The sequence below is a fragment of the Adelges cooleyi genome, unplaced genomic scaffold, assembly GCF_023614345.1.
Source record: "Adelges cooleyi isolate 19-005CV unplaced genomic scaffold, UGA_ACOO_1.1 ACOO_flye_CR_arks_rails_tigmint_CR_PRNA_9, whole genome shotgun sequence".
In the NCBI taxonomy this organism is placed as follows: Eukaryota; Metazoa; Arthropoda; class Insecta; order Hemiptera; family Adelgidae; genus Adelges; species Adelges cooleyi.
The window spans coordinates 4,591,754-4,618,526 of record NW_026096579.1 but is presented as its reverse complement, the minus strand read 5'-3'; the positions used below and the strand labels follow the sequence as shown (position 1 = coordinate 4,618,526).

Here is a 26,773-nt window from a genome sequence, read left to right as displayed (position 1 = left end):
GCGCTACATACAGATATAACCTTGTACCGTTACGCGTTGGGTCATCAAACCAACGGTTATAATCATCTCGTCACCTAGTTAAGTTCTTCCCCCGTCTAAATCTCTTGGCAATAATCACGATAATAGGTAGGTGCATCCGTCATCGCAACAGCATTTTATAATATGCATTATGGGTCATACACTGTGGATGCACTATTTATATATATATATATATATATATATAAATGTATGAAAATGAAAAAAATAACCAAACAACGGGACAAATCCTGCTACAGTAACGCCTTTATCGCGATAATGATTATTGTCAATGATGTATATATGTATGTATAATAACAATAACAATAATAATAAAATACAACAATAATACACGCCAAATGTTATTTCATCGATTGCTGTTCGATCACTATACGCGAGTCTATCGAGTTCTTCTGTCACCAATACACACGACACATTATATATAAATGTATATAATATAATATAATTTGTATATAGCAGACACACAGTACAGTAGTCGTTATGTCCGATATAATAGAACACAACCGTACTTGGTATTTGGAATTCGTTTTTTTTTTTTATCATCATCTTGTCAGTATTCTTTCTCGAAGTACATTTCACACACACACACACACACTTGGCAATTGTGATTTTTTTAATTAATGTATTATATATTTTATTATTATTATTATTATTATTATTGTGTATACAGACGGTGGCCATAACGGCCTGGTCGTCGCCACCGTGCAGACAACAACAGGTAAGTACAATTATTTTAGTTACTGTATAACACGGCAACACCGCCTGTAGGTATATGACGTATACATACGAGAAAAAAAAATGTAACACGGACTTCCAACATTTGTCGTAAGTGGGTAAACGTTAGAATTTTTATACTGTATTCTTGACATAATAAGAAACGGAAATTTATAAAAAAAAATCTATTTTACTTCTGGGAACCTCACGAGGGACACCGGATACCCCTCGAATAGGAAACGATGCAAGATACTTCCACAAAGTCTTAACTATTATTGACATGCACGGTACGGTATACGGTGTAATTATATTAGCAATAATCACATCGTTGTAAGGCGTACAACCTGCACTTATTGCTAGTTTTCCCATACGTCTACGACTTGGCATTATTATAAATATGTGTACGGCAAAAAGAAAAAAGAAAACAAGGGGGGTTTTATCACTAGCGCCAAGAATAAAAGTGGAAAAAATTATGAAAAGTTAAAAAAATTAACATAGACCCTTATGGAAAAAAAATAGAGCTAATTTGCAAAAAGGGATGTTGGCCATTCCTGATTCCTGATATATTAAAAACAAAATCTCCAAAAATACAGAAATTATAGGTATAGAAATTCAAAATAATTCAGTTCCATTATTGTACCTACCACGAATTTTACAGTTTTAAATAAATTTCCTTGTAGCTATAATTACACTATACAGTAATAACTAGACAGCTTTTATTTTTGCGGCTAAATGTGGGATTTAAATTTTCTCTAAAACGTTAATTTTTAAATCGCCTCCACATTAGAAAAAAATGGGTTTGTTGGTATTTCTATTGTTTGAAAAAAAGATTTTTTTTTTCTTTGCAGAATTTTGAATTGATCTCAGATTTAATGTAGAAAAATTTAGGTTTTTTTTCTCATCGCAAAAAAAAACACCTAACTTATAAGGTGAAGGTGATTACCACGTTCCCTTAAACCATGTACTAGGTATATAAAGTAAAACTTGTATTTTTTATTTAAAAAATAGTATAATTATTATTAGGTACTCACCGAATACGCAGACGACGTTTGCTATGAGGAATACGACGACGAGCGACCACCTCCATTTCAAACTACCGGAATGTCTTGGGCCGGCAGTTGTCATATTTTAGTAGATTTCTGCAAAAAAAAAAAGAAATCACGTAAAGGTAAATGATATCGAGTTAAAAAAATAAATATATATATTTATATTTTTTATAACGTGGGATGAACTACGGGAACAAAGACTAGGTACTATTAGTTATAAACGTCGGTTTCCGGTTAGTTTTTACTGTACTACCGATTTGACAAGCAGTAGTGGTACAACCTGTGGTGCAACGTGTATTGTGTATACAGTATAATAATTACTGATATTATTAGATAATTTGATTCTTTTAATCAATATCACAATTGTAACGCTCATAATTAGACGATAATCATGTGAGGTTTGAGTATGCTATTATAATGAGACATGATCTTTTGGAGATTTATAAGTTAATTACTGTCATGCTTAAAAAACTTTATTTGTTGGCGAATAGCAGTTGGCAAACAAAACCCAACTCAAAAAACTGGTTTACAGGTTAAGCGATAAACCCCACACGCTTAGCCAAAAGAAAGAACAAATCTTTACCTTACCTTACCTTCCCCCTTCAGCTCAAACAGCACAGAATTAATAGATTTTTAACATTTCAATCTTCACAAACTTAAACTTAGCTAGTGTATGCCACTTGAAATCTAAGTGTAAATTGACAAAACTATAACTATACTAAATTTTAATTGTAATCGGTGCAACGACTAATAATCGTTTTAAGTTTAAATCTTTTTTTACATGATCAATTTTTTTAATTACTGTTATCAGCTTCTGACAAACAGTGGCTACTGATTCGAGTACGCTGTGCAATATTGTTTTTCCTCCCTAAATATCACTTTTATGATATATTTTAGACTTGATAATTCTGAACAAATCTGTGACTTCCTCACTGATCTGTCGTGCTAAGGACTGTATTGTTGTTGTGTTTTCTTTAATAATATATACATATATATTTTTTTTAATCAACAGGAATATTTTTACTCATTTTTCCATTTTCGAATATAGCACACGACCGTTGTGAAGATGCACGACATTCCGGTTGTTAAGATGTGATATTCCGTCAAAATACACGGTGCCGTCCACCGTGGAAACGATACTAACGCCGCAACTGCCGTAACGATTTGAATGGCGGAAGGCCGACACACAATTATTCTATGCATATATACACGGATATTTATACCTATATATACATACATATATACATATATTAGAAATTTAAAAACCGTATTATTATTTTTTTTTTTTTTTGCTAATATAGATAGTGTTTTTTTTGCCATTGTACGCCGTCTCCCGATCATCACGTATACCAGAACATGTGTGCGGAATGCATTTCGGGGCAACCGTACAAATTGCGGCGAATCGTTACATCGATCAGTTCAAAGAACTATATCTCTCTCTCGGGAAATCGGCGTCAGCGTGTGTCATTTTCATCTGTCTACTTATATATATATATATATATATATACACGTACATAGATATCCGACAAACGTTTATTATCATTGTATATATGTTGTACCTCTTCCTGTGCGATGACTTAAACGGATGCACAAGACGTTTTACTAGAGAGAAAAAAATGTACAAAAAAAAAAGCCCTCCACATAATAGAAATTGTACGGTTTAAACAATGTAATATAATATTATTGCCACGGCCATGGAAATATTGATAAAAAAAGCGTCAAACATAAATATGGAATTGCAGGAACGCAGCGTAGTGCGGCAAGTGTAGCTATGGTAAGTGTACAATCGTTGTTCGACCTCGTGCAATTAGCCGACCATCGGATAAACCATATATTATTGTCATTTACGGTTTAGCCTGTATGAGTTAAGACGTGTAAAAAAGAATTTTTGTACACACTCGCTGTGTATAAAATTAATTAATCTCGAGAACATTGGATAGCAATATATCTTGGATACTTGGAGAGTTTCTTAAAACATAATGAATTTATCAGTCTGCGTTAGGTAAATAACATCTGTACTCTAAGGGTATAAAACGAATAATAATTATAATATGAAAATGCATTTTATTTTTTAATAATCTAACGAGTGGTCCATACAAATATACCGTAAGTACGTCTGATAGCCCGGATGGATTTAAAGGTATTCAATGATTGATTATTATTAAACTGTGTCGGATGGCGGCCGAATCACAACAGACTAACGAAATAAAAATAACTGCAAAATTCGAACACGGTTCAAACGGGTATAATATGACCGTCGGCGGCAAATAGTTATTATATAGCGGATGTTGGCTGCGATGATGAATGAGTAAATTGCAGTAAGTAATCGTAAAGATTAAAGATGTGCATATTATAACTTGTTTAATAAAACACTGTGTGACTGATCACTGAAGAATGTGTCCGAGAAGAATATAACGGTGCGTTCCATCATGTTGACGGTGTCTAGAATCCGAAATCGTAAACTGGTAAGGTACCAGTTTTGCATGATTATTATGTATTTTAAATGCTAAAACAATATACTCAATTGCACTGATCACTATTGTCGGAAAGCAACAGAGTTTGTCAAAATTGCAATCGATTTAAATGCAAACTAAAATAAAAATAAAAAATAAATTTACTATGTAGGATGCCACTGCTCATAAAATATGTTAAGTATAGTCGGTGTAAACAGCCATAACAAGAAAACAACTTGATTAGACGTTTGAATTATAGTAAATTTTAGATAAACAATGATAAGATTATTATTTTAATCGATTTTTTATCACATGTTAGTTGTAACAGATTCAATTACAAATTTCGATAAGTATGAAATCTGCGAGTTGTGACTAATTTAGTACCAACTAAATTCCTAACTAATTTTTTTAAATTAATACTATTTTTAAAAATGTAATTGAAATAAAAAAAACAAATTTATGGCGTTCGTGTCTTTAAGCAGAGAAATGTTTTTAAAATGTATCTAATTTTTATTTTTATTTTTAATTTAGTTCATGTTATTCAAGTATTAATAATTTAAATTTGCAAAACTGCAATTGGGCATCAAGTGCTGCACTCGCCACGGTTGTAATTTGTTATCCGAATAAATAATTTATAGTAAATAGGTAACAGCGTTGGACATAATCTTTTTGTAGATATATAATTGAAAATTCAAATTACTTTTACATTATAGCGTAGGTACATTCATTTTACTTGGAAAACAATTATTTCGGTAATGAATAATATAACATACCATTAGGCTGCAAGCATTGCCTAAACCTACTATTATGCATACGGCGTTCAGTACAGAATAAAATACACAGCAACGGCCTACCGCACACACAGCTATCACAGTTAGGTATTGTATGCGGTTAAACCAGAAATGAGTATTACACTCATTTAGGTTCTAAACTTATACCTATTTGAGTATACATGAGTATACACTAAAGTCAATGGACGTCGACGACACTACGTTCAATGTTGTTGATTTAGGATCGTACATACATATTTTCTGATTGTTTTTCGACGTAGGTAATAATTTCGAGTCGTAAACGTTTGCCCTTATGTTCAATAGCATGCGGGCTTACTTTTCAAAATAATAAAAAAATTGTGCGTCGATGACTGGACGTTCAACTATTTTAGGAACTGGGTCAGTGCACCGGATCTATACCATCGCTGCATTATTATTATGTGGTGCATATATGCATCTCGGACGACTGTTGTGGATGACGAAACCATACATTTTGCCGAAAAATTAAAATATAATAATAATAATAATAATAATAGTACCGTCGTTATCCGTACAGCGTATACGACGACTATGTTTTTATAAACGATTCGTTAAATTACAGATCTAAAAAAAAAACAATCGAGGTTGTAAACGAAAATCGCAGGCATCACGCAGTCTTCGCGCATTTTTTTGTTCACAAGATATAAATTTACAATATACCTATGTAATACACGTTGTTTTATTAGAGCAAGAAGGTATGAGTAAAAAAAAAAAAATTCAAAGTATACGCCGGACGATCTGACCGATGCTAACTGATACAGTAAATATTGTTATTATTCGCCATCTTCTTCTTATGTTTAAGTTTTCATATTTTTCATCCAACGGGTTGACCTGAATAATGAATATATTTTTTTTGTTGGTACATTACGAACAGAGAAGGAGTACGAGGAATGACCACACCGCGCGAGTTTCCTCTTATACATTTGTCACGGTTATTTCCCCTTCTCCCCGGCTTACCTCCCCTTCGTGGTTTTTTCTATTTAATTGTGGCCTGCGGTAGGCGCGAGGGAGATGGGCAAATCGTCCGGATCACGCATTTACGGCCTATTGTTTTACCATATACACTCCAGTGGCTGATACCGTTAATCTGGACGAGAAAAAAAAAAGTCTGTCGATGTATAGGAGAAATAATTATTACGACCGAGCCGACAATGCCGTGCATTATGTCCCATTTTTTTTCTAAAAGACATGAGAATTTACCGCACGTACAAAAAAAAAAGTAATAAAAAAAATTCCGACAGAAGTTTAAACGCCATGTTTATAATTATTATTGTTCTTTTTATTTGTCACGCTTGAATTGTTCAAATGATATTATATTATATCTTGTGTGTATGTGTGTGTCACAACAACAGGTATCGTACGAATTTATGAGCTATTAAGCTTACCACAATACAGCACATAAGAAACAAACATATGACGTGTGGTATCGTGTCTCTTAATGATCAATTCCATCAGTGACGAACAAACAAGAACATTAGATATAATACAAATTGAAGATACGGTGATATAGGCTGAGACGAGTGTCCCTGTAATTAATATGATTTAAAATTAAATTAATAATAAACAAGCAAATGGGTAGTATACACTATTTATGCTTTATACTTTGTTCCAAAATAATTGAAAAATGGCTAGCGTCGCTACTGAATATAAATGATGATTATGAATTAAATTGAATTGACTATTTTTGAACCAATCAATGCTCAAACAGGATTTATCTTATCAATTACTTATTTAAAATATGGTTAAGGAATTATCACCTCTCCCGATTTTGAGTTAATATCAAAATTATTTTAAACACCACTAGAACGTATTAACATGTGGACAGTTTGCCGTTTCATATTTAATAATTACATATTAGTTTGTTAACTTTTCCCGAAAAGAATTTCTGAATAATATTAAACAATAACGATTAGACACCACAGTTAAGAAACACTTATATTAAAGATAAGTAATTGTTCGAAACAGTTATAGAAGTATTCTCGAAAAGCTCAACTTTAGTGGTTATTTAAGAGTTTTTTTAAATTAATGATCCATTTTTTTTTAATGGATATTTTAACCTTTTTTGGTTAAAATAAAAGTATCAGAGAGATTGGTCCTTTTAAGCTTTTTTTATTGAGTTCTCGCTATAACTGTTTTGGTGGAATACTTTTTAAATAACAGATTAACTTAAAGTCCTGAAACAGCCTTCTTATTTATAAAAATAACGTTTAATCCCGGATTTATTACACTTATATGTAATGTTTTTCTGTATTTTACAGAACGGCCGAGCATCTTAAGTGACTGAACTGACTTATCAGAAGACGGTGTACGACATATTATTGTAATGAGGAAATTCTCGTCGGGTACGCTGAGCATAATATAATTGTTGAAAAATCCAGTTCAAGCGTACAGACAATGCGTGCAGCATTTGAGCCCATCCGATATAACCCTACGCCGTTGTCGTAATCATTGTCAATCGACGATTGTCATGTTATTATACTATTCGGCGGGCGAGGAAAAACGGGTCAGGCAGAAGTAGTAAAAAGAAGAAGGCGAACGGCAAAAAAAAAATGTAAATGCGTAAAAAAATGGCTAAAATTGAAAGACGTTCGGTGTTGTTGATTTAATTAGGTTTTCTCGATGGCCCGCCACCGTGGCGATTGCAACAGGGCAGAACCGAATGGACCCGGGCACGTAGTTCAATACCGTTGGCGCTGTTTTTAATTTGACGAGGTCATCTGTGTTCGTCGACTTGGAACAGACGGCGTACGGTTTCCCGTGGTTAAACCGAGCAGACACGATGGAATTCAAACGCAGGAATACCATCGGTGGTCTACATATTATTTTAATTCTATATTACAATATATTATATAGCATAACAATACTGTCCGTTTGCATGTTACTCGGTATAGTATTAGGGACAGCGAGCGACCAATGTCAATCTGAAATGTCTGGTTTTGAACTTTAGAAAATATGGAAAATTTAACATTGAATAGTCGATGACAGCGAAAAGCTATACAGTGTGCACACTATATAATAATCTCCTATTGCATATGCCGGATAAAAATGTTTACTTGGTCAGTAAAAAAAAAAAAAAAATACCCAAGCACTGGCACTGAATTTTATAATAAATTTGTACTTGAACGGTCGCACGGTATGCTTGTATTATGCGGCTAAAATCTCAGTAATTAGCGTGACTTATTTTTTAGAAAAACGTTATTAATAATAATACAAAAAAATGACTTTTATAGAAAAAGTGTTTCGACAACTGAATTATGACTGTTTTAAGGGTTATTTATTATCCGCAAAGTGATGACTTAAATAACATCATAAGACGTTTTGAATCGTTTGTTTTGGATTACCGAAAGTGTCAAGTTGATAACGGTATACTAGCAGAGTGAAAAATTCGTCAGGGATCATTAATGTTTTGTTTTTAGTAGCTACCAAGTCTAATAATAGCCGGTACCTAGCCAAGACTTGTTTGTAACGAATAAAAGATTTTTAAAAATTATAAATGTTTTTTTCCAAAATTATATTACCGGGTTTAACGGCACTCGAGTTAGTCATACTCTTTATTTTTTTTTCCGTTTTATGTTGAAACTGTAATCTAGGGAAATCAAAACGTTTTGTCTTATCTATAATAATATTTTCTCCGTTACTGCGGTAATGACAGCAATTTAACAACAATATTAGACATACACGATGCACTTACGCTATATAACTACCGAGTCCTTATCGTTACCAACACGATTCTGTCTGTTCCTTACCGAGTGTTTCCACAGCTACAGGATTGTGGGTCGAACGTTTACACAGGTGCGTAACAGCAGCCGGTAGTAGCTCACCGTGCATGTTTTATTATAAGCTAAACGCCAAACATCTATGTGTGCGAATTGTCTCGATAATCATACTATTATTTTATATATAAAATACAATATTCACGATCCACCGTTGAATCTCGGTTGTTTTTGATTTTGAATCGCTTTTCCAATTTATTTCTCAGACGCTATTATAGCGGCAACAATGTCCGGCGGCTGTGGTCGTGCCCGGTACACGCTGTCGATAGATCCAATCTCGACTGGTTCTTCTCCACACGAAGATGATGATAATAACTTGTGCACGCACAGTCCGGTGTACGCCTATATCCTGTGTGTAAATATTCAAGGGTTTACCGGAATATGAAAACCTACACGTTATGAACGTGAGAACATTTTATTGTTGAATTTATGTATTTCCATCCACATGGTCGTATTATTTGCACGGCTCTGTCTATAGAATATAATATAATAATACTGGGATCATCCAATGTCGGACGTCGATTGAATGCTGAGAAAGCGTCGCGATTATTTAGGTTCCAACAATAGGAGACGAAGAAAATACGTCTAATATAATTATTTGTGTAACAGCATAGTGTTTAATCGTTATGCTAATGCGATCTCCGTTATTTTTATAGCACAAACATTGTACTATTTTCACATAATTTTAGTTCATTTCTTAGCGTGCCGCATGACTTGCATAGTAATCGCCAATCGCATACTAGTCCGACTAATCTCACCTAGCGTAATCACTTAGACTTCGGGAGTCAAGTTCGATCCTAAGCAATCAGGAATAATGAATACTTGGAAACTTAATAGAAGATTCGTAGTTGTTACATGGCAGGTAATGATTTCCAAAGACTTAAGCCGAATCAACTAATTTCACTGAACCAGCCAAGATAACCCTAGGTTAGGTCAAAAACTTTGTCATCTCCTCTCTATTTTCTGATTTAAGATTTTATAAAATGTAAATATAGACGGTTTGATTTGTTTTAATCATTTATTTAGGTACCTGAGACTTCTTAAGTCTGCTAAGTTGCACCTACTTTTAAATATTATCATAGTGTATAATGGGTACGTTCGACAACCCGCAAAAATAGACGGATTTAAATAATAATTATGGTTGAATGGCTTATAAAAAATTGAAAAAGCCATTCCGAACGCATCATCCGTATTGTCATAAATGGATTATTTTTTAAGAATAACTATGGTTACTGTTTTTTGCAATATTTAAAAAATCTGATTGTAAACATACATTTTTAAAATTGTAAATGGCCTAGTTATAAACATCGATGCATATTAATTTTCAATGATGGGTGTCAATAATTTATCTGATAAAGGGGTGACACTGACACACATAATATTTTATTTCCCCATTGTAGTAATAAAAAAAAAAAACAAATACCAACATTTTTTTAAAATCTATCCGGTGAAGCACAGAGGATGTCCAAAAAGAATTTCGCTCTACTCTTAACGAACAAATTACTATTTTCTCGAAAGTGATCTCGTGACCAGCAGACATAATAATCATATCTGTCAAAATTGTCTGGCGTCTTCAGAAATATGTGACGTTATAATATAATTGTTATTAACCCCAATTCTTCGTCGCCGGTCACGCGAAACGCATTACGGTTTTTTAGATTTTGAGCTATTTTTTATTATCCCTCTGCTCGTGTGCCCGATCGTTTTGTATCGATTTTTTTCGCCCTCGGGCCTTAGCTATTGCCCTCTTTGATATAAATACATACACGTCGGTGAGCAACATCGGAAAAAAAACAGAATTTAACTAGTAGTTTCAATCGTGTTAAAAAAAAATACACAACCATAATATTCTATTATTTTAATCACTAGAATTAACTATACAGTAACGGGTTTTACGGTTTCGCGCGTGCACGGTGTATGTCTCTCTCTCTCTCTCTCTCTCTCTTCTCTACTTTGAGAGGCTCTACTATTATTATTATCGCATCAGCGATTGTGCATGGATATCAATGGTGGGTCTCTTGCACGTTTACTAAACAGTATGCCTACTATACCGGTGGTTATCGTGCGACATTCGGAGCGGAAAAACCATACGAGTAGCTGTTATACCATTGACTAACTACCGCTAAGTATTCTAAAAAATATATTACCGTCAAATGTCTGTTCTATCCTTGTCGTCGAATTATGTACTAATACAGCCACGAGGTGCAAATCAAACGTCAAAACATGTTCGAGTATAATATTGTAAGAGTCCAACGCTAATGTTGTGTAACAAGTAAATGCCCATTTTTTTTTTTTAAATACATTTTCCCAGTTCCTTCAACGGTCAGGAATTAATTCCTTAATGTCTGTCTACACTTTACTCGACTGAATCTCAAGAATTTTCTAACCGCATACACCATCTATCTTTAGTGCATGAGTTCAAACTCTATTCACACAGTCCGCTATTGATATCAAGCGGGCATACAATTATATCTCGATCATATCTTTCCATATACAGCCCGCAACAAGTGTACGCTTAACACACCGCGTTTGCAACAATAATAACACGATTCGACTAACAATATGAAATGGCCTCGACTATAAGGTATTATAATAGTATTGTGCAGCATGCGGTAATTTATACGAAGAACGGTAGAAATCGCTAATGGGACTAGAACAAAGCCGATCAGTAGAATCAACTGCGATAGGTAAGTACAGCGACCATCCACCGGGTAGCCCAACTAAAATTCCGGACGTTCCGCTTGTTATTTTCAATGAATTTTTTCCACAAGGCGTTTCATATTAATAATAACCGAATTCGAAGCCGTTCAAATCAACACGTTTATTAGAAATAATGTGATAAAAATGAATAGATGTAGCTTGATTTTATAATCATAGGAAAATTTACTTTTACATGACGTGCATCCAGCTATTCCTATCACTAACTTAATTTGGAGTTAACCCGCAAAGTCAGGCGGCTTTCTGTATAAAACAACTCGAAGTCCTTTATGCACTGAACTCAATGTATGGAACGCGCATTGCCCATAGTCGACTGCTTATGAAAATGTCCACTAATAGGAGGCTGCCATTTTGTGAACATTTATTGTTTTGTCAATGATATTTATTGTTTTTTCTATGATTTATCAAATATATGACGGAGTTATCATCATGTTATCATCACCTAACCTAACATTTTACTATGTATCATGGAAAAGACGTTGTAGCATTTTTACTTTCCATGAAATTGGTACACAAAATGGCTGCCTCCCAGGTGGGGACATTTTTCAATATGAATACGCGTTCCATGTATTGAGCTCAGTGCCTTTATGTTTTAGTGTCTGTTCAGAAAGTCTGCCAACGTACATGGATACTGTCATTATCATCTCTATAAACTAACTACAAGGGTTATTATGCGAAGTTAAATGACAGAGGCCCTCGCTGTGATTTTCACCTAATTATACGGTCGTAATTGATGCCTTCGTGAATAATCCTATTAGAAATCGTTTACCGACTTTTAACCAACGTTTACGCCAAAGGTTTGACATAGATATCACAGAAGATTAACCACTTGCTGTTTTATTGTGTATCGCGACGGTTGTATGCACACTATAATATAATAATACAAGGCCTTGAGGTCGACGGGTGCTAAATGTCTATCTATCTACGGTCATTGTTGAATGCGTGGCAAATTAATCTGATTTGAAATATTTTTTGCGATTCATATTATAATCTCCCCTGCCCCGACCCTAACTCTAGATGGAATCCGTTATTAAACAGATTGATAGTTATAATAACAATAATATTGTTATATATATATATATATATAGAGGTACCAAGATACGGTAGACGTCGTTGTCATCGTCGTCGTTATTAAAATGTGATCTGTCCACGCGTATGTTGCGGTCTCATTCACCTCTCTTTTTTCATTATATTCATTTATTAGGTCACTATATTACTATTATTATATGTTGTGTATGTGTGACTTCCAAATTGTAATTCCTTTATATGGTCCAATAGTAAAACTTGCTTCCGTTTCGTCGACATTCCATTACTTTATTTGTTTGTCTACCGCGTTGCTCCTCTTAACACGGATAAAAATATGAGTAGTCGGGTTTACTATAATAAATGTATTTAGTCGGTCTAACTATTTATTTAGTTACACAAACTTTAAATTTGATTGTGTCCCTATTTAACTATATACATTTTTTCTGTGTACGAATTATATTTTATAAATAAATACATTTAAGAGTTATTTTAAAACAATATTTATTCGGAAAAAAACCATTATGTGTTTGAAAGAAAAATTAGGGAAATAATAATACTTTAGCGAGCGAAACCTGTAATTTTTAAGCTCTCGTTTCTCCTACCCCATCGTTCCTCCTCTTCTCCACATACTCCCCCCCTCCCACTAATATAATACTAATTTTTTAAACTATATTTGTGTTCAAAACACATTTTCACGAAATCTTTGGGAAATTAATTAAAACACTCCCTTTTAAATCCAAAATACAATGAATAAAATCAATTTCAGACTTTCATTAGTATTCAAAGCAGCAAGGTGTGTGGAATAAATGTCATTGTGTGGAATGCTACTTTCAAACTCGTTGATTTTTTCAGCGAGTAAACGTTTTTTAAACGCCATAATAATAATTATCACGTTTTACTTTTTATAGCACATCAACGGAATTGTCAACACAATTATTATTGCTTCATTAATGATTAATATGACGTACAGTCTACAGTTTCGGTTTCCAAAGTGTCGTCTCGACCTGCTGTCGATACAGTGTGTTCTTGGTCGCCGTGGTAAAGCACGCGTTCTCTATACTTTTACACCAAACAGTAAAGCAATAAAAGCGCAGACACAATATGTATTTTACGGTGACCTAGAAATATATTGCGGTGTTCATCAGCGCGGCGTCGGGTTCCTCCACAATGGGAATGAATGCAATAATGTAAAAATATTATTATAACGGACGATTACGGCTGTGGCACTTCCTTGTTTTATACGGCACAAAGGCCCGGCTGTTTTGTTGTCGTGTGAAAAAAAAAACGTATGTACCTATACAGAAAGTAAAACGTCTCGGATTATTCTAGACGGTGCGGTGTTCTTTATTATTTTTTTTAAATATTTATTTATCACGGCAGACGTATTAAATTATCTTAACTTCTATTCGAATGATAATAATATGGCGACGGCGATGACCCAAATAATGAATGGATAGATTCGAAATATAACGGAAGGATGAAAAAACACGAAATCACGCTGCGCCGACTTGTCTGACGCGGTCCCTCGTTTAAACGATTGAAGAATAATCGCCGTTTCCATCTGTGCGCGCGTTGCCAAGAAGAATCAATTTAAATAATAGGTAAATGTTTGCCGTAGAAAAAAAAGTTCAAGTCCATCGTCTTGTATATTTAAGCGTCTCTCTAATGTTGTCTATGACACTATTAGGTATAGTGTGTGTACAGTAAACGCCGTGTGTTTGCGGTTTGATCGAATTAACTATTATATTTGCATTTGTATAAACGTTTCTATACGGTTCGAATATATAGGTACAATAATAATTGTTCCGCCAATAATTGGTTCAAATAAATATAATATGTATATATTATGTATTTCTTACAAGTTACAATTGAAAAGATAGAACAATGAATACGACCCATTTAGTAATAATCAACCCGAAACGGAATTAATTGTGTATGATTTTCAGATAAAAAATGTATTTAATTGGTGTTCCAAGCTGTACCTAAGCTGTAATTTGTTGGGTGTTGAGAATCAAGAGGTCCGTTTACCAAAACTTTTGTATTTAAAATAAAAATAAAAAATTCATACATTTTCAATTGAACTTTGTTCACGTGAAAAGGTAATTCTTTAAGTAATATTATATGGTGAAAAAGTATAGAAGCAGCTATAAAATTTGTAGTTACTCGTAAGATACTTATTTTGGTAACTTCGTTAAGTTTTGAACCTTAGTTCAACTATACGATGGACTGGATGGAGTATGGATTGCCCCTTAAACTTAGTAAAATAATTTTTAAGAAATAACTTTATTGATCACGTTCAATAGCAAATCTCAGCACACAATTAATTTAAATTCGCTGTTAGAATATAACTTCCTCGTATGTTACTTTCATTTTTTTAAATTTTAAAACTATAAAAACTTATGATTAAAAAGTGTTTTTTAAATATTAATCCAATCACCCAACAACAGGTAACAGATTTAATTTTAACAAATACATTGAATAATTTTTTTTTTGTGAGGTATCAACGCCATTATCCTCGTAACACATTAAAAACATAACTTGTTTCCATTTTTGTAATTAAGTGATATATACGAAAAAGTTTATAAACTTTGTATACTTTAGTGGTGCAATTTTAAAAGCGAGGTCAACTAAAAATATAAAATATATATTTTAATTTTAAGGCATGTAAAAGGAAATAACGAATTTCTCAATTAGATACCGTTGAGGCAATTGTTTCGTTAATGTTTTTTTTATGTGTTAATGTTAGAATGAACGATTTCCTAATGTACTAGTACCTACTGTTAGGACTGGTCTTCTCCGAGGATAATAATGCTTCCGTCAAATAAATACTTTTGAAGTTCCTTCGCTGGATTCTTCTCTTTATTCAGTATTCTCACGCTATAATAATATTATTAGATATATTTTATGTATTGTCCATCTATTTGTAATAGTGTGTATAAATAATAATAAAGAAAAATGATCGAAGCTAAAAAATACATATTTGACAGAAATATTTTATCTTCTAGACACTACAAATAATACCGATTTTTATTTTTGAATCAGTTTGGATTTAATTTGAAAAATGAAGACATAAACTTTAACTAAAGGCAGACAAAGAATAACATAAAATATCTACAGTAATTTTTGGGTCCAATTTGTATAGATAGAACATTTTTCTTTTTTTCGTGCATGTGCATCATTAAATGACCGGGGAGGGGGACCAGCCCAGGAGGGTATTACTACCTTAGTGTTTTTTGTGACCCGGTGCAAGCCCTTTTTAGTTTAATTTGAAGTTTTGCGTTAGTGAATTATATTAAAGTAGTAATCAGTAATAATTATATTATGCACCTGGTTGAAAATCGACTTCGGGGGACTCGAGTGTAACCTTCAGAGTTCTGCGCGCACAATCATCGAATGATACTTTGGAAAAAAAATTGCTTGATATCCTTTTTGGGCAATAGTGGTACCTAATCGAGTTGCCTGTAGGTACTATGACTTGGCAGTTAAGCCCTCCGGTCATTGTTCGCTTGTGTAATCGATGGCAACGGCGGCAGCGTTTTAGACTTTTATTTTCCGGCCACGGATAATACGTATCTTTAAACTACATCCGACAAGTCATCGAAGACGTCGCAAGTGAAAATTCGCTTTTCCTACACCCGGGCCGGTCCGAATCGAGATATGTTTGGAGAAGAAAAAAAAACGTGTGTACTTGGATAGGTTACGATCGGCGGCAGTCGGAGAGTATATAAAAGAAAATAAAACGTCGGGTTTCCCACAAGAATCAATGTACCAAAAAACTTGACGGCCGTTAACCCCTTCTATGAGATGCGTCCGTCCGTCCTCTCGGCCACACATATTATTATTATTATTACCTGTACTTGTTATATTATGATGACTACCTGTACTATAATAACTAACAAGACGGTTTGGTGTGTGTGTTCGGGCAATAAGACACCGTGGTGTTTTGTGTTAATATTATTAAACAGCCGACGAATTTTGCACAAGGACCGGCGGCACCACCGCGGTCGGCGGAAAACTAGCTGAAATTGTCGCCATTGTCAACAGCACCGGCTGTTTGACAGTAAGTCAACCGGAGTAGAATGATTGACCGGAAAATAAGTCTTTGAAAACGCTATTTTCAAGACGTACCTATCTATAATATTGACAACGTCCAGTTGTGTTCTTGTGCGCTGCAAACGACCGGTACCACAATTATTATTACCCCGGCCCTTCATCACACCCCGGCCGATGTCAATGCCATCGATTAAGGCCTAAGTGCGGTGCTCGACCTTGGCTTGCGTTGTACCTAAGTAAATAATATACATGCACAATCGCCGCACAGTTGTTTAGCACGAATCGCACTTGTCGCGGCCGACGTATAATAAATAACGTCTTTGGCGGCTTTGGCTCGGTTTTTTTTTAATAAGTACACGCATACAGAGGAAAGAGACCTCTAGGATTCCGCGAAGAACTATTTGGAATTCAATAAAACTTAACCACTGCCCGCGCCTCATACACGTTGGATTGTTATCTCTGGCCATTATATCCGCCGCTCGATAAGCATTTGAAGAAAAATACCAATACCTACCTTCTCGGCGGTTTCTCATCGGAGCTTAAAAAAAAAACGTTCTATTTATAATTTACTCGATGCAAATTAGTCGAGTATTATGCTAATAGAGATACATTGTTTCGGCTAGAACAATATCCTCTCTGTACTAAGAATACATTATATAAACGTTACGGTAAAAGGTCGACTTGCCGTCGCGACAATGTTAATGCGCGCTATGGCCCATGCTATATACTGCCGATACTGACCCGCAAAGAACATGCACAGCTACAATAGGTATTATGGTATTGTACAGGAGAAGACACGAGTTGTACAAGTCCGGCGGTAATGATGATTAGAAAGAAAAAAAAAGCAATCACGATATAATGTTATGTTATACTTCATAAATCGAGATGGCATTTACCAAATAAAGAAGTCGACGGTTAGCAACGGTTTTGATTAAGTCGTCACAGGTACAGATTACTAGAACGTCACCATATTATATATAATATAATATATATTAGCACAGAAATGGTATTATCATTGTGTGGCCTGTTGAGAACGAGACCGCATCGACGAGTACTGTACGACGACTGTGTATGTCATATTATACGATTCATTTATATACGATATATTATGTCAAACGTATTAGCACGGATAAATATACCGTATTCCATTTGAATGATCGATGAGAACTTTTGTATAGTACACCAAAGACATGATATTATAATGCATCGCTTAAGCGAAATTAAACGACAATCGGTTTATTACCAAAACTGTTTAAGATCAAGTTCCTTGGGACCACTAATATTTATTATATGCATATTTTTTATTATTTTTAGAAATTAGTACTGCCTACACAGTGCACTAAAAAAAGTGTTCACACAAAATTTTGATCGACAATTTTTTTACTAAAATTTAGTTAGATCATCTAAGTATAAAACACACACACTCTATTCCTACCTTTTAGTTTTTTAAAAGTAAATATACTGCACTATTCTCTCTTACCCAATTTACTGTTTCATTTTCTCCCTTTTTTCAACAAGCCCGTCTTAATCTATTTACTAGCATTTTCCCTCCTAATGGCACCATTTCTTAACTTCTTTTAATACATGCCCAATCCCAATTAGTCTTATCTGACTTCACACATACATTTCAAAAATGCATCTTTTGTAAATCCGTATATTCTTCTTTTCAAAATGCATGGGAAAAAAATAAAAATACAGTGATCTGAATTCCGATAAACAAATTTCGAATTCTTATATACATAAGTCGGAAATAAGAATACATATAAAGCATCAAATATGTGAGTGGAGAAGGTCGGTGGCATATTGGGAGTTATGTATTGTATTGTATTATGTACATACTCGGTTTCATTATTGTGGAATGTTTAAAATACAACCACATCATACTTGTCCTAGATTTTATTATATTCTGCGTTTTGTTGTTATTATTATTATTAGTAGTAGTATTCATTGCCATGTGTCGCACGATGCACTTAAGTATTGTACTTTTACTCGGGATTGATAAAAAATATATTTTTAATCATATGGCGAACCTGGATTCGCCGTGAATTCGTTATTATAATAATAGCATATCTAAGCTTGGGAAGCGGACAATACTGATACACGAATATCCGATGGACGCCGTGACAATTTTTAAATAGGACAATTATTCTTTGCCAAAATGAATTTGCTCGAATAAAAATATATCACTGTATATGATCATAGATTAAAATATGTACTAGTGTATTAAATATAGTATACTTAATCTGTGATACTATAGAATCTCCTAGCTCATACGATTTAAATATAAGTATAATATTTAAAATAAATAATACACTGCTCGAATGATTATGATTATATAACGTTTAGTGCTTTCAGTAGAAAAATACTTCTTCAGACTTTATACCCTTAAAATATAAATGGAATAATAATTATACATAAATACTAAATAGAATAGAACGATGGCGGATTGACATGATGTGCATATTTCGTAAATTGTAGGTAAACCGCATGATTTGAGGCAATACAATATATTATTATTGCGAGAAAAAAATGTTTATTTTCTGTTTTATGTCCAATACACTTTGTTCAAATAACTACATTAACTACTAAACTACTTGCAGTAAGATTGCTGCAAATATTTCAGTATTAAACAAATAGTTATTACTGCATCAAATCATGTCCCGACTAAAAACTAATTTAATACACTAGATATATGATTATTATAATGTGTAATTTATACCTACTATTATTGTATGCGTTTCTATTTGTTTTGTGTAATGCGCCGACAACAAGAAATAACAAGGAGCTGCCTTTGTTTTTGTTTTTATTCGTAGATTTTCATATAAACATAAAGGAAAATGAGGGGAAATGTAGGGAAAAATGGTGAAAACATTTTAAATTGAAAAACTACCTATATGCGACATACTATAGTATAAGATATTTGTAGAAATTTATTATCCGTTTATATGTTTTGTTTAACAACTTTTTTTAGTTTTCCTAGGTTAATGCATAATGCACAAAAAATAAAATACAAATTCTATCAAATTGACGAATCACGATTACCATCAAACGCATATACATAGAAAAAACAAAGCGAGTGAAGAAGATTAGGAAAAAATGGCTTTGCACTAGAATAATATTCAGGACGGTGATTTACCCGAAACCGATTGCATTAGCCTTAATTTAGTTGCTACAGAAAAAAAACGAGAGAACACAAGTAATAGTGTTATTTGGTCGCTGAAGGAAAAACAAAAATGGTTCTGAATTCCAGATTCATATGAATGTTTTATGCACGATTTACTTTCTTGGACTACCAACACTAATCTCACACGATATTTTGATAATGTTATGTATTTTATTTCAATTCCAATTCCTCAATATATTATAGTCTAACGTTCCTACAACGACTACTTGTTTTTTTAGTAGGTATGAGAATTTCAAGTTTTACGGGACCACATTCTCTATATAAGTTATATAAGTCACATTCTATAAAAGTAATGATTATATTTTAACTATATATATATTGTTTACTATTTTGAATTTTGATTGGCTTATATTAAATACTATATAAACTACGCAACATTATTCATAAATTTGCATCCATGCTGCACACGTATACATAAATGATACACTGTTATGCTGTATTTTCGGGCATATGTTATAAAACTCGACATGGGAAAACTGGTATACACGCGCATAATAATTGTCCCGTTAAAGCATCATCTTGAGTGTTTTTTTTTTTGTTCCCGCCAAAACCCTTGACTTTTAATATATTTTAATATCCGGAAACGAACGGGTAAAACTAAACGTAACGGGACCAAATGGCATCACAACAGGTTTGTATAACGACGCGAGCCGTGAACCAAACAATTATCCCCGCAGGCGTTTAAAGTTCCACACGCGAGAGATGCTGGTGAACACGTTGAAAATAAAGTAAACCGGTTTGCTCTTAAAATATTTCTGTTTTAGTCGGCTCTTATCTTATTACATTATTATTATAATAATATCATGTTGTATTATGTTTGATGCAACGTTATGATGAGATTTATCCTAAAATAGCCCCCACGTTATTTATACACGGAATCTTATTTTAATTACAACATTGTCCGACAACGGCAAAAACATAATTATTATATTTTATCGTGTATAATACGGAAGACGTTAATGTATGTTTCTTGTCTTGAAAAATTACAAGTCCGGACTCGACCTACATAGTCGCCGTGGAATTACTTGTTACACGATGCGGTGGAGTGAACGCTTAATAACGTGTACGGTTTATTTAAAATTATGAAATTTATATAATATTAAAATTTTTTAATTTTTAATTATTCGAAAACCCTCGAAACCAATGATTTGTTGTTTTTCATGTATTCTCAAAACAGTCGACTGTTGATCACGAGACTTCAAAAACATTAAACTATACTCACATATTACAAGATGCTGATTTAACCTATTTCTAGCCCGAAGAAATGTCTTAAAGTAGTACTGTCAACTGTCGAATACACGTTCCATCACATGTACACAATATCCTTCGTTCGGTGCGGTATAAGTTACACGTATCCGTTTATTTTTGTGTCCGACCTATGTGCCATGAATTAATAATGATCCTGCTCATTACTGGAGTATACAAAGTCACGCTTACCGTTCCATTTATTAAATGGATAATATTATTAATAGACGCCCTACGATGGCATTCGGACATGGATTAATATAATATAGACCAATGTCGTCTGTTCGAATGCAACTAAACCGCTCAACTCTAAATTTATTAGGAACACCTGTACACATGTTTCCAAATACTATTAAAATAAATAATTTAAATCCCTTGAGTTAGCTTACATTGACTTAATTAAACCAATCTCCTCAAGTTTACATTATATTATATCTTTTTTTTACTCCACCTTTTCCCGTGCAAACAGCGACGGTCAGAAATCCATAAAATTGTATTTACGTTATTGTATAACAATTATTATTAATTAAATGTAATTAGCACCGCTGTGGCTATAGTCGTTGGCTCAACTATAATGTCCTATTAAATCATTATCTAAATAATTAATCATCATACATAATTGATTATGACAAAGGTACCTGTTATATTAAGCATCGTTCCGTTGTGTACCCAGTACCTACACACAAAACTGTGTTGATGATTGATGGTATATTATGTGCTAAACAGTTGGCGTACGGAATGTTTCGCTTAAGTATCACAAGTAACTAAGACGGACAACATGACTAGGGAAATTTTCGCAAGAAATTTCTAAAGGGAAAAATACAGTTTAAGCTTACGTTAGTACCTTTATAGACACATTTTTGGACCGTTCGGGCACACTGGCGTTTTTGTTGGAAAAAAATAGGTGAAAGAGGAAGATAAGAGGACTACACCGCAAACCGCAAAGTCAATGACTGAGCAGTTCCTATACATTTTGTACGTCCTCGGATGTACACATAACAATATAAGAAAACACTTTGCGACACCGCAAAACGGTAAATATTAATGATAATCGTTCACCGTTTTTTTTTCTTATCGACGGTTGCAATGGGTGTTTGGATTCGTGCGGTTTGATTTTTTCGTCCACTTTTTTTCAATTGTCACCGATTTTAAATCATACGCATATACAGAGCACTTAAACCTAATGTGGATACAAGTGTATAATATAATAATATGTTGTTTCCGTTCGGTCAAACGCCAATAAAACCATGCACATCGTTTGAGGAAAATAGTACTATAGTAATATAATACAGCAAAATCACAATTATTATTATAATCTCTAACTACCTACTGTAGTACTGTAGTATGGGAGTAAACAAATTAATTGACAACAGCTATCAGATATAATATAATATTATATACAACCGTCGTTCAGTAAAAACGTATTGAAACGTTTTTAGATATATTATTATTATTATTGGATAGTACGGCCTCTGAGAAATAAAAAAAAACAAAATTAAGAAGTACCTTTAGGGCGTGTTCGGCACGAACCCTTGGCCCGTCGGATATTTTTCTAATGAACCATTCGCCATCAGATGAGAAGTCATATAACGCGAGAAGAACAGCTGATCTGGTACTTATGATATTATCAAAACAAGACCCTCGTATTTTAAGTTTTATGTATATATTTTTTTTAAAATAACCAACAAAATGTTAGAGCTGTTTGACCAAACGGCGAACGTTGTACGCGTGTGGTTATAGTTTATGAAATTATTTTCTCTAGAAATTCGTCAATCTTTATTCTGGAAAAACGTTTGGCCCACGTAGTTGTGCGGACAAATTTGGTTATGGCTTTCATTATGCTTTATTATGTATACACACCAAACCGATTGTTTGGAGCACAAAGACTGCATTCATATAGAGAAGTACGTTACACACAAACACCACCAGACGTTATGGTTCTCATAGGTAATATCATAACATAATATAAATATATATTCCTTTTTCGAGCTGTAAATAAACTCTAAAGCAAACACACAATGGAGACAAATGAAAATTCATCAGCAGAATATGGAAAATAAAAAATTCAAAATTATAATCGAGTTACGAAAACCGCTCATTAAATTGATTCAGAAATTGTGAGTGCGCTCTGTCCGGTTAAAATAAAAAATTACCCACGGCTTATAAGGTTAACGGTCTTGTCGGAATACTCCGGGTTATAACATACTTATATATATATACTTTTTTTTTTAATTTTCTTCTCCCCGTTTTCGCAAACACCACTAATAGGTCAACGCGGTTGTATTATGCTAGTGAGGTATAGGGCGAAGGGGCAAGCGGAGAATGCATTTTTTTTTTGTAGATTGTATACAACGATATTAATATAATGTTATTGTACAAAGAAACCCGAGTGGGCGATTATTTTATATTATATTATTATATACACAGGACTATAAAAAAATATAATCCTGGCTCGGCAGCGTACACACGTTTACCGAGCTGTTAACTATGCCAATATAATATAATTTACAGTACATATATATATATACAGTAAGATATGTGTATGTAGTTATAGAACGCAGACACAATGAAAGTGTTCCGGAAAACGACGGCGTAATCGAATTCCCATTTACAAACCGTCATTAGCCTATGTGGGTGATGACCACGATGTGGGCATGTGTACTTGGTGTGTGTGTATGTGTGTGTCGTCGACGCCATAAAGTATAATATGTATAGCCATGGCAAACGCAGTGTAGGTCAACCGTGTGTTCTCGACCGTTTTTTTTTTTTAGTGATTATTATTATTTTTTTGTCGCCACCGAAGTGAAAATTACCGACGGCATAAAATATATATTGAAACGCCACACAAGCAAAGTGCACTGGTATAAAAAGCATTTGTTGTTCGTATCGACGGCGCCAAAGTCGTCTTCAATATTACAACACGGGCGAAAAAACAAACGTTTAACTTTTAAAAATGTAAAAACTACCGTCAACATGGGGTCATCCAATGGTTCGCACAATATTTTATCGGTTGTATCGTTAAATTAATTACCACCGAAATCCTTGAAAACATATTATACCGTTAACCTTACAGCTCGAGACGGTAAAAGACCGAAGACGGTGAACGATCGCCGGTCACCCATAAAAAGTCATTAATATTATTTCTTCAAATACTCGAACCGCGCTAACGACAAATCATATATTGTATACATTTTTTATCCCGAACTGTCAAGCTGGTACGAAAAATCCACAATATAGAAAAATAATTAATTAGATAGACTGTCGGCAAGTAATTTATCATGGTTTAAGTTTTGACGGCGAAAAACAGATAGAAAATAATTACATATAGTAATAATATGGTATGCAGGTACATTAAGATAATTACCTACCATCGTATAACGTTAATGTAAACTGCAGAAAAAAAACTCTGTTCTCATCATCATGTTATTATTATTTGCGTGTACTGATAAACAACTTTAAAATAACTACATGGTGAAAATTAGGTACATTTAAATGTAATTTCTTTCGACAATAATTTGTTTAGTTTAGTTAAACGTTTTTTAATGTTATGATATTATCCAGACAGCAGAGTATAAACTATAAACTTGATAATTCAAAAATATTGAGAAAATGTTTTGCATTTATTTTCATTTTACCCATAAATAGCTGTAAATGCTTATAACCCCGTAATTGTATTTTTACTATATTTTAAGGGAATGTTACTTTTGTACGTTACACATTTTGTTGAAAGCACAAATGAAAGTGGGACAAAACTATAGGGTGTATCATTTTTTACACAACTTTATAGGGGAGCAAATTTAAAATGATGTCATCAACGTGTTTTTATGGGCATTGGTGATTATTTTTCTTTAATATCTCATTCAAAAAATGCGAAAAAATGCACACAGAAACCGTTTGTTTTTAATTCTTTAAAATAAAAATCTTGTTATAAAAAAAAAAGTTACTTGTATCGACTCTCATTACTTCAAAATAGCACTTCCAATGTAAATTGTTGCCTATTTCAATACTTTTCGTTTCCATTAACCCTTCAGACCCGTTGCAGTAAAATTGAAACATGTTTATTACATAATTTTATTTTGTTAGAAAAAAATGCGTTTAATTTAGGTGGTGCCCTATAGTTATTTAGAAAATTGCTGTCAACCAAATGTTATACATTCTTTTTAAGATATATTAATTTTTACTTTTTTTCCCCAAATTCTTGACAATTTAATCGACGTAAAAAACTGTATATTATAAAATTAAAAAAATTGGCCATTGAACAAGGGTTAAATACGCTAAACGACTATTTTTTTGTACCCAGCTTAAGTAAAGGTCGATAATTTTAAATAAATAACAATTTCTAAAATAAATAATCATAAAAATCCTTTTTCGCCGCCATTTTTCCAGGAAACCGTTCGAAACGAAAACAGTTTGTCCGCAGAAAGACGATCATTTTTTTTTTCACATAATAAATTATTAATCGTGGTACTTACAATTCCGCTTTGTGTTTGGTAATGTCACCGTTGCTAAGCCGAATAAAAGCCGGTGCTCGCGATACGGTCGCCGTCCGGGAACTCGGTGGGACTCTCCTGGCGAAATTCAAATAATTCCACCAACTCGACTCGTGTCACAAGGAATCGCGTTTACTCGACGACTGTACTCTGCTGCGGTTGGGAAAAACGCACAATTAAAATACGGAATTATCGAAAACCGCGTTTGGAACAGAACAAAAATCAAAAAACGATTCCGTAACCGGTCGGTGTACTTGTAGGTATAGGTATATATATATATATACGCGACACGGAAGCGTTAAAGTCTCTGGGCCGTACTACGTACGAAATAACAGTATAGTAGCAATGATGGCAACACCTGACTGCGGCCCGACATCGGTCAAGGACTGGTGAACTGCACTGCGTCCAAGATCAATGCCACCGGTTCCTTTTATAACTTCATCCCTACTATAGTAGCACCGGCCTGTGCCCGCTAAGCGCTCTGCCACTTGATGCATTCTGCACGAGCTCGGTTCTCTTTTTATTTTTTACCGTCTTCTTGCCTTTTTTTTTTTCATGTCATTAGTGCATCTAAGAGTCTCCTCGCGCACACGCATTCTTCGCTTTTGTTACACTGGGATACATGTTGTAACCGTTTGTTGTTGTAATATTATTATTGTCGTTGTTATCATAAAAAAAAAAAAAATAAGCATTTGGTTTTTAACCCCAGCTGTTGGCCTCCGGCCCCCCGCGGTTGGTTCGCACAGGAACTGTCTTTTGCGCTGTACTCGGCGAAGCCCACCTATTTCGATCGGTGCTTTTTCTCTCTCCATAAAACAATAAAAAGTAAATATCAATTATTAGCCTTTTGTTATAATTGAAAGTCATGACCTAGCAACTTTAACTGTCGCTGTGTACAGCATAACATCGGTGGCGCCATAGTATTTTTAACAATATTAATTTCAATAGTAGGTATAATGAACGTGCATTACGATAAATGAATTTTTTGAGCTATTATGAACACATTGAGGACATTACAGAGTCAGACAATAGTTTTAGAAATTTCATACCTAATTTTTTTTTCTTTAATTAAATAAAATTTATTACAGGTATAAAAAAAATAACTCCTCAGCTTCACATCGATGCTAAAATACAAAGTTTCAATGTGAAGTTGAGAAGTTTTAAGTTTAAAATTGGACAGTGTCTAATTATTTAGAGTTGCTTATCCCCAAAGAAAATCTTGAAAA

General features: G+C 33.7%; 1 protein-coding gene across 1 annotated transcript in view; it reads right to left on the bottom strand.

The window, feature by feature from the left end:
- LOC126846749 (uncharacterized) overlaps positions 1-25,941 on the bottom strand; it is a 40,010-nt gene extending 14,069 nt beyond the window's left edge. The window contains exons 1-2 of the mRNA XM_050586535.1: positions 25,530-25,941; positions 1,782-1,889 (exon numbers count right to left, since the gene is read on the bottom strand). Coding sequence (XP_050442492.1) covers positions 1,782-1,875 — 94 coding nt within the window. The 5' untranslated portion in view covers positions 1,876-1,889; positions 25,530-25,941. The remainder of the gene's footprint in view (positions 1-1,781; positions 1,890-25,529) is intronic.
- Between the last annotated feature and the right edge of the window lie 832 nt (positions 25,942-26,773).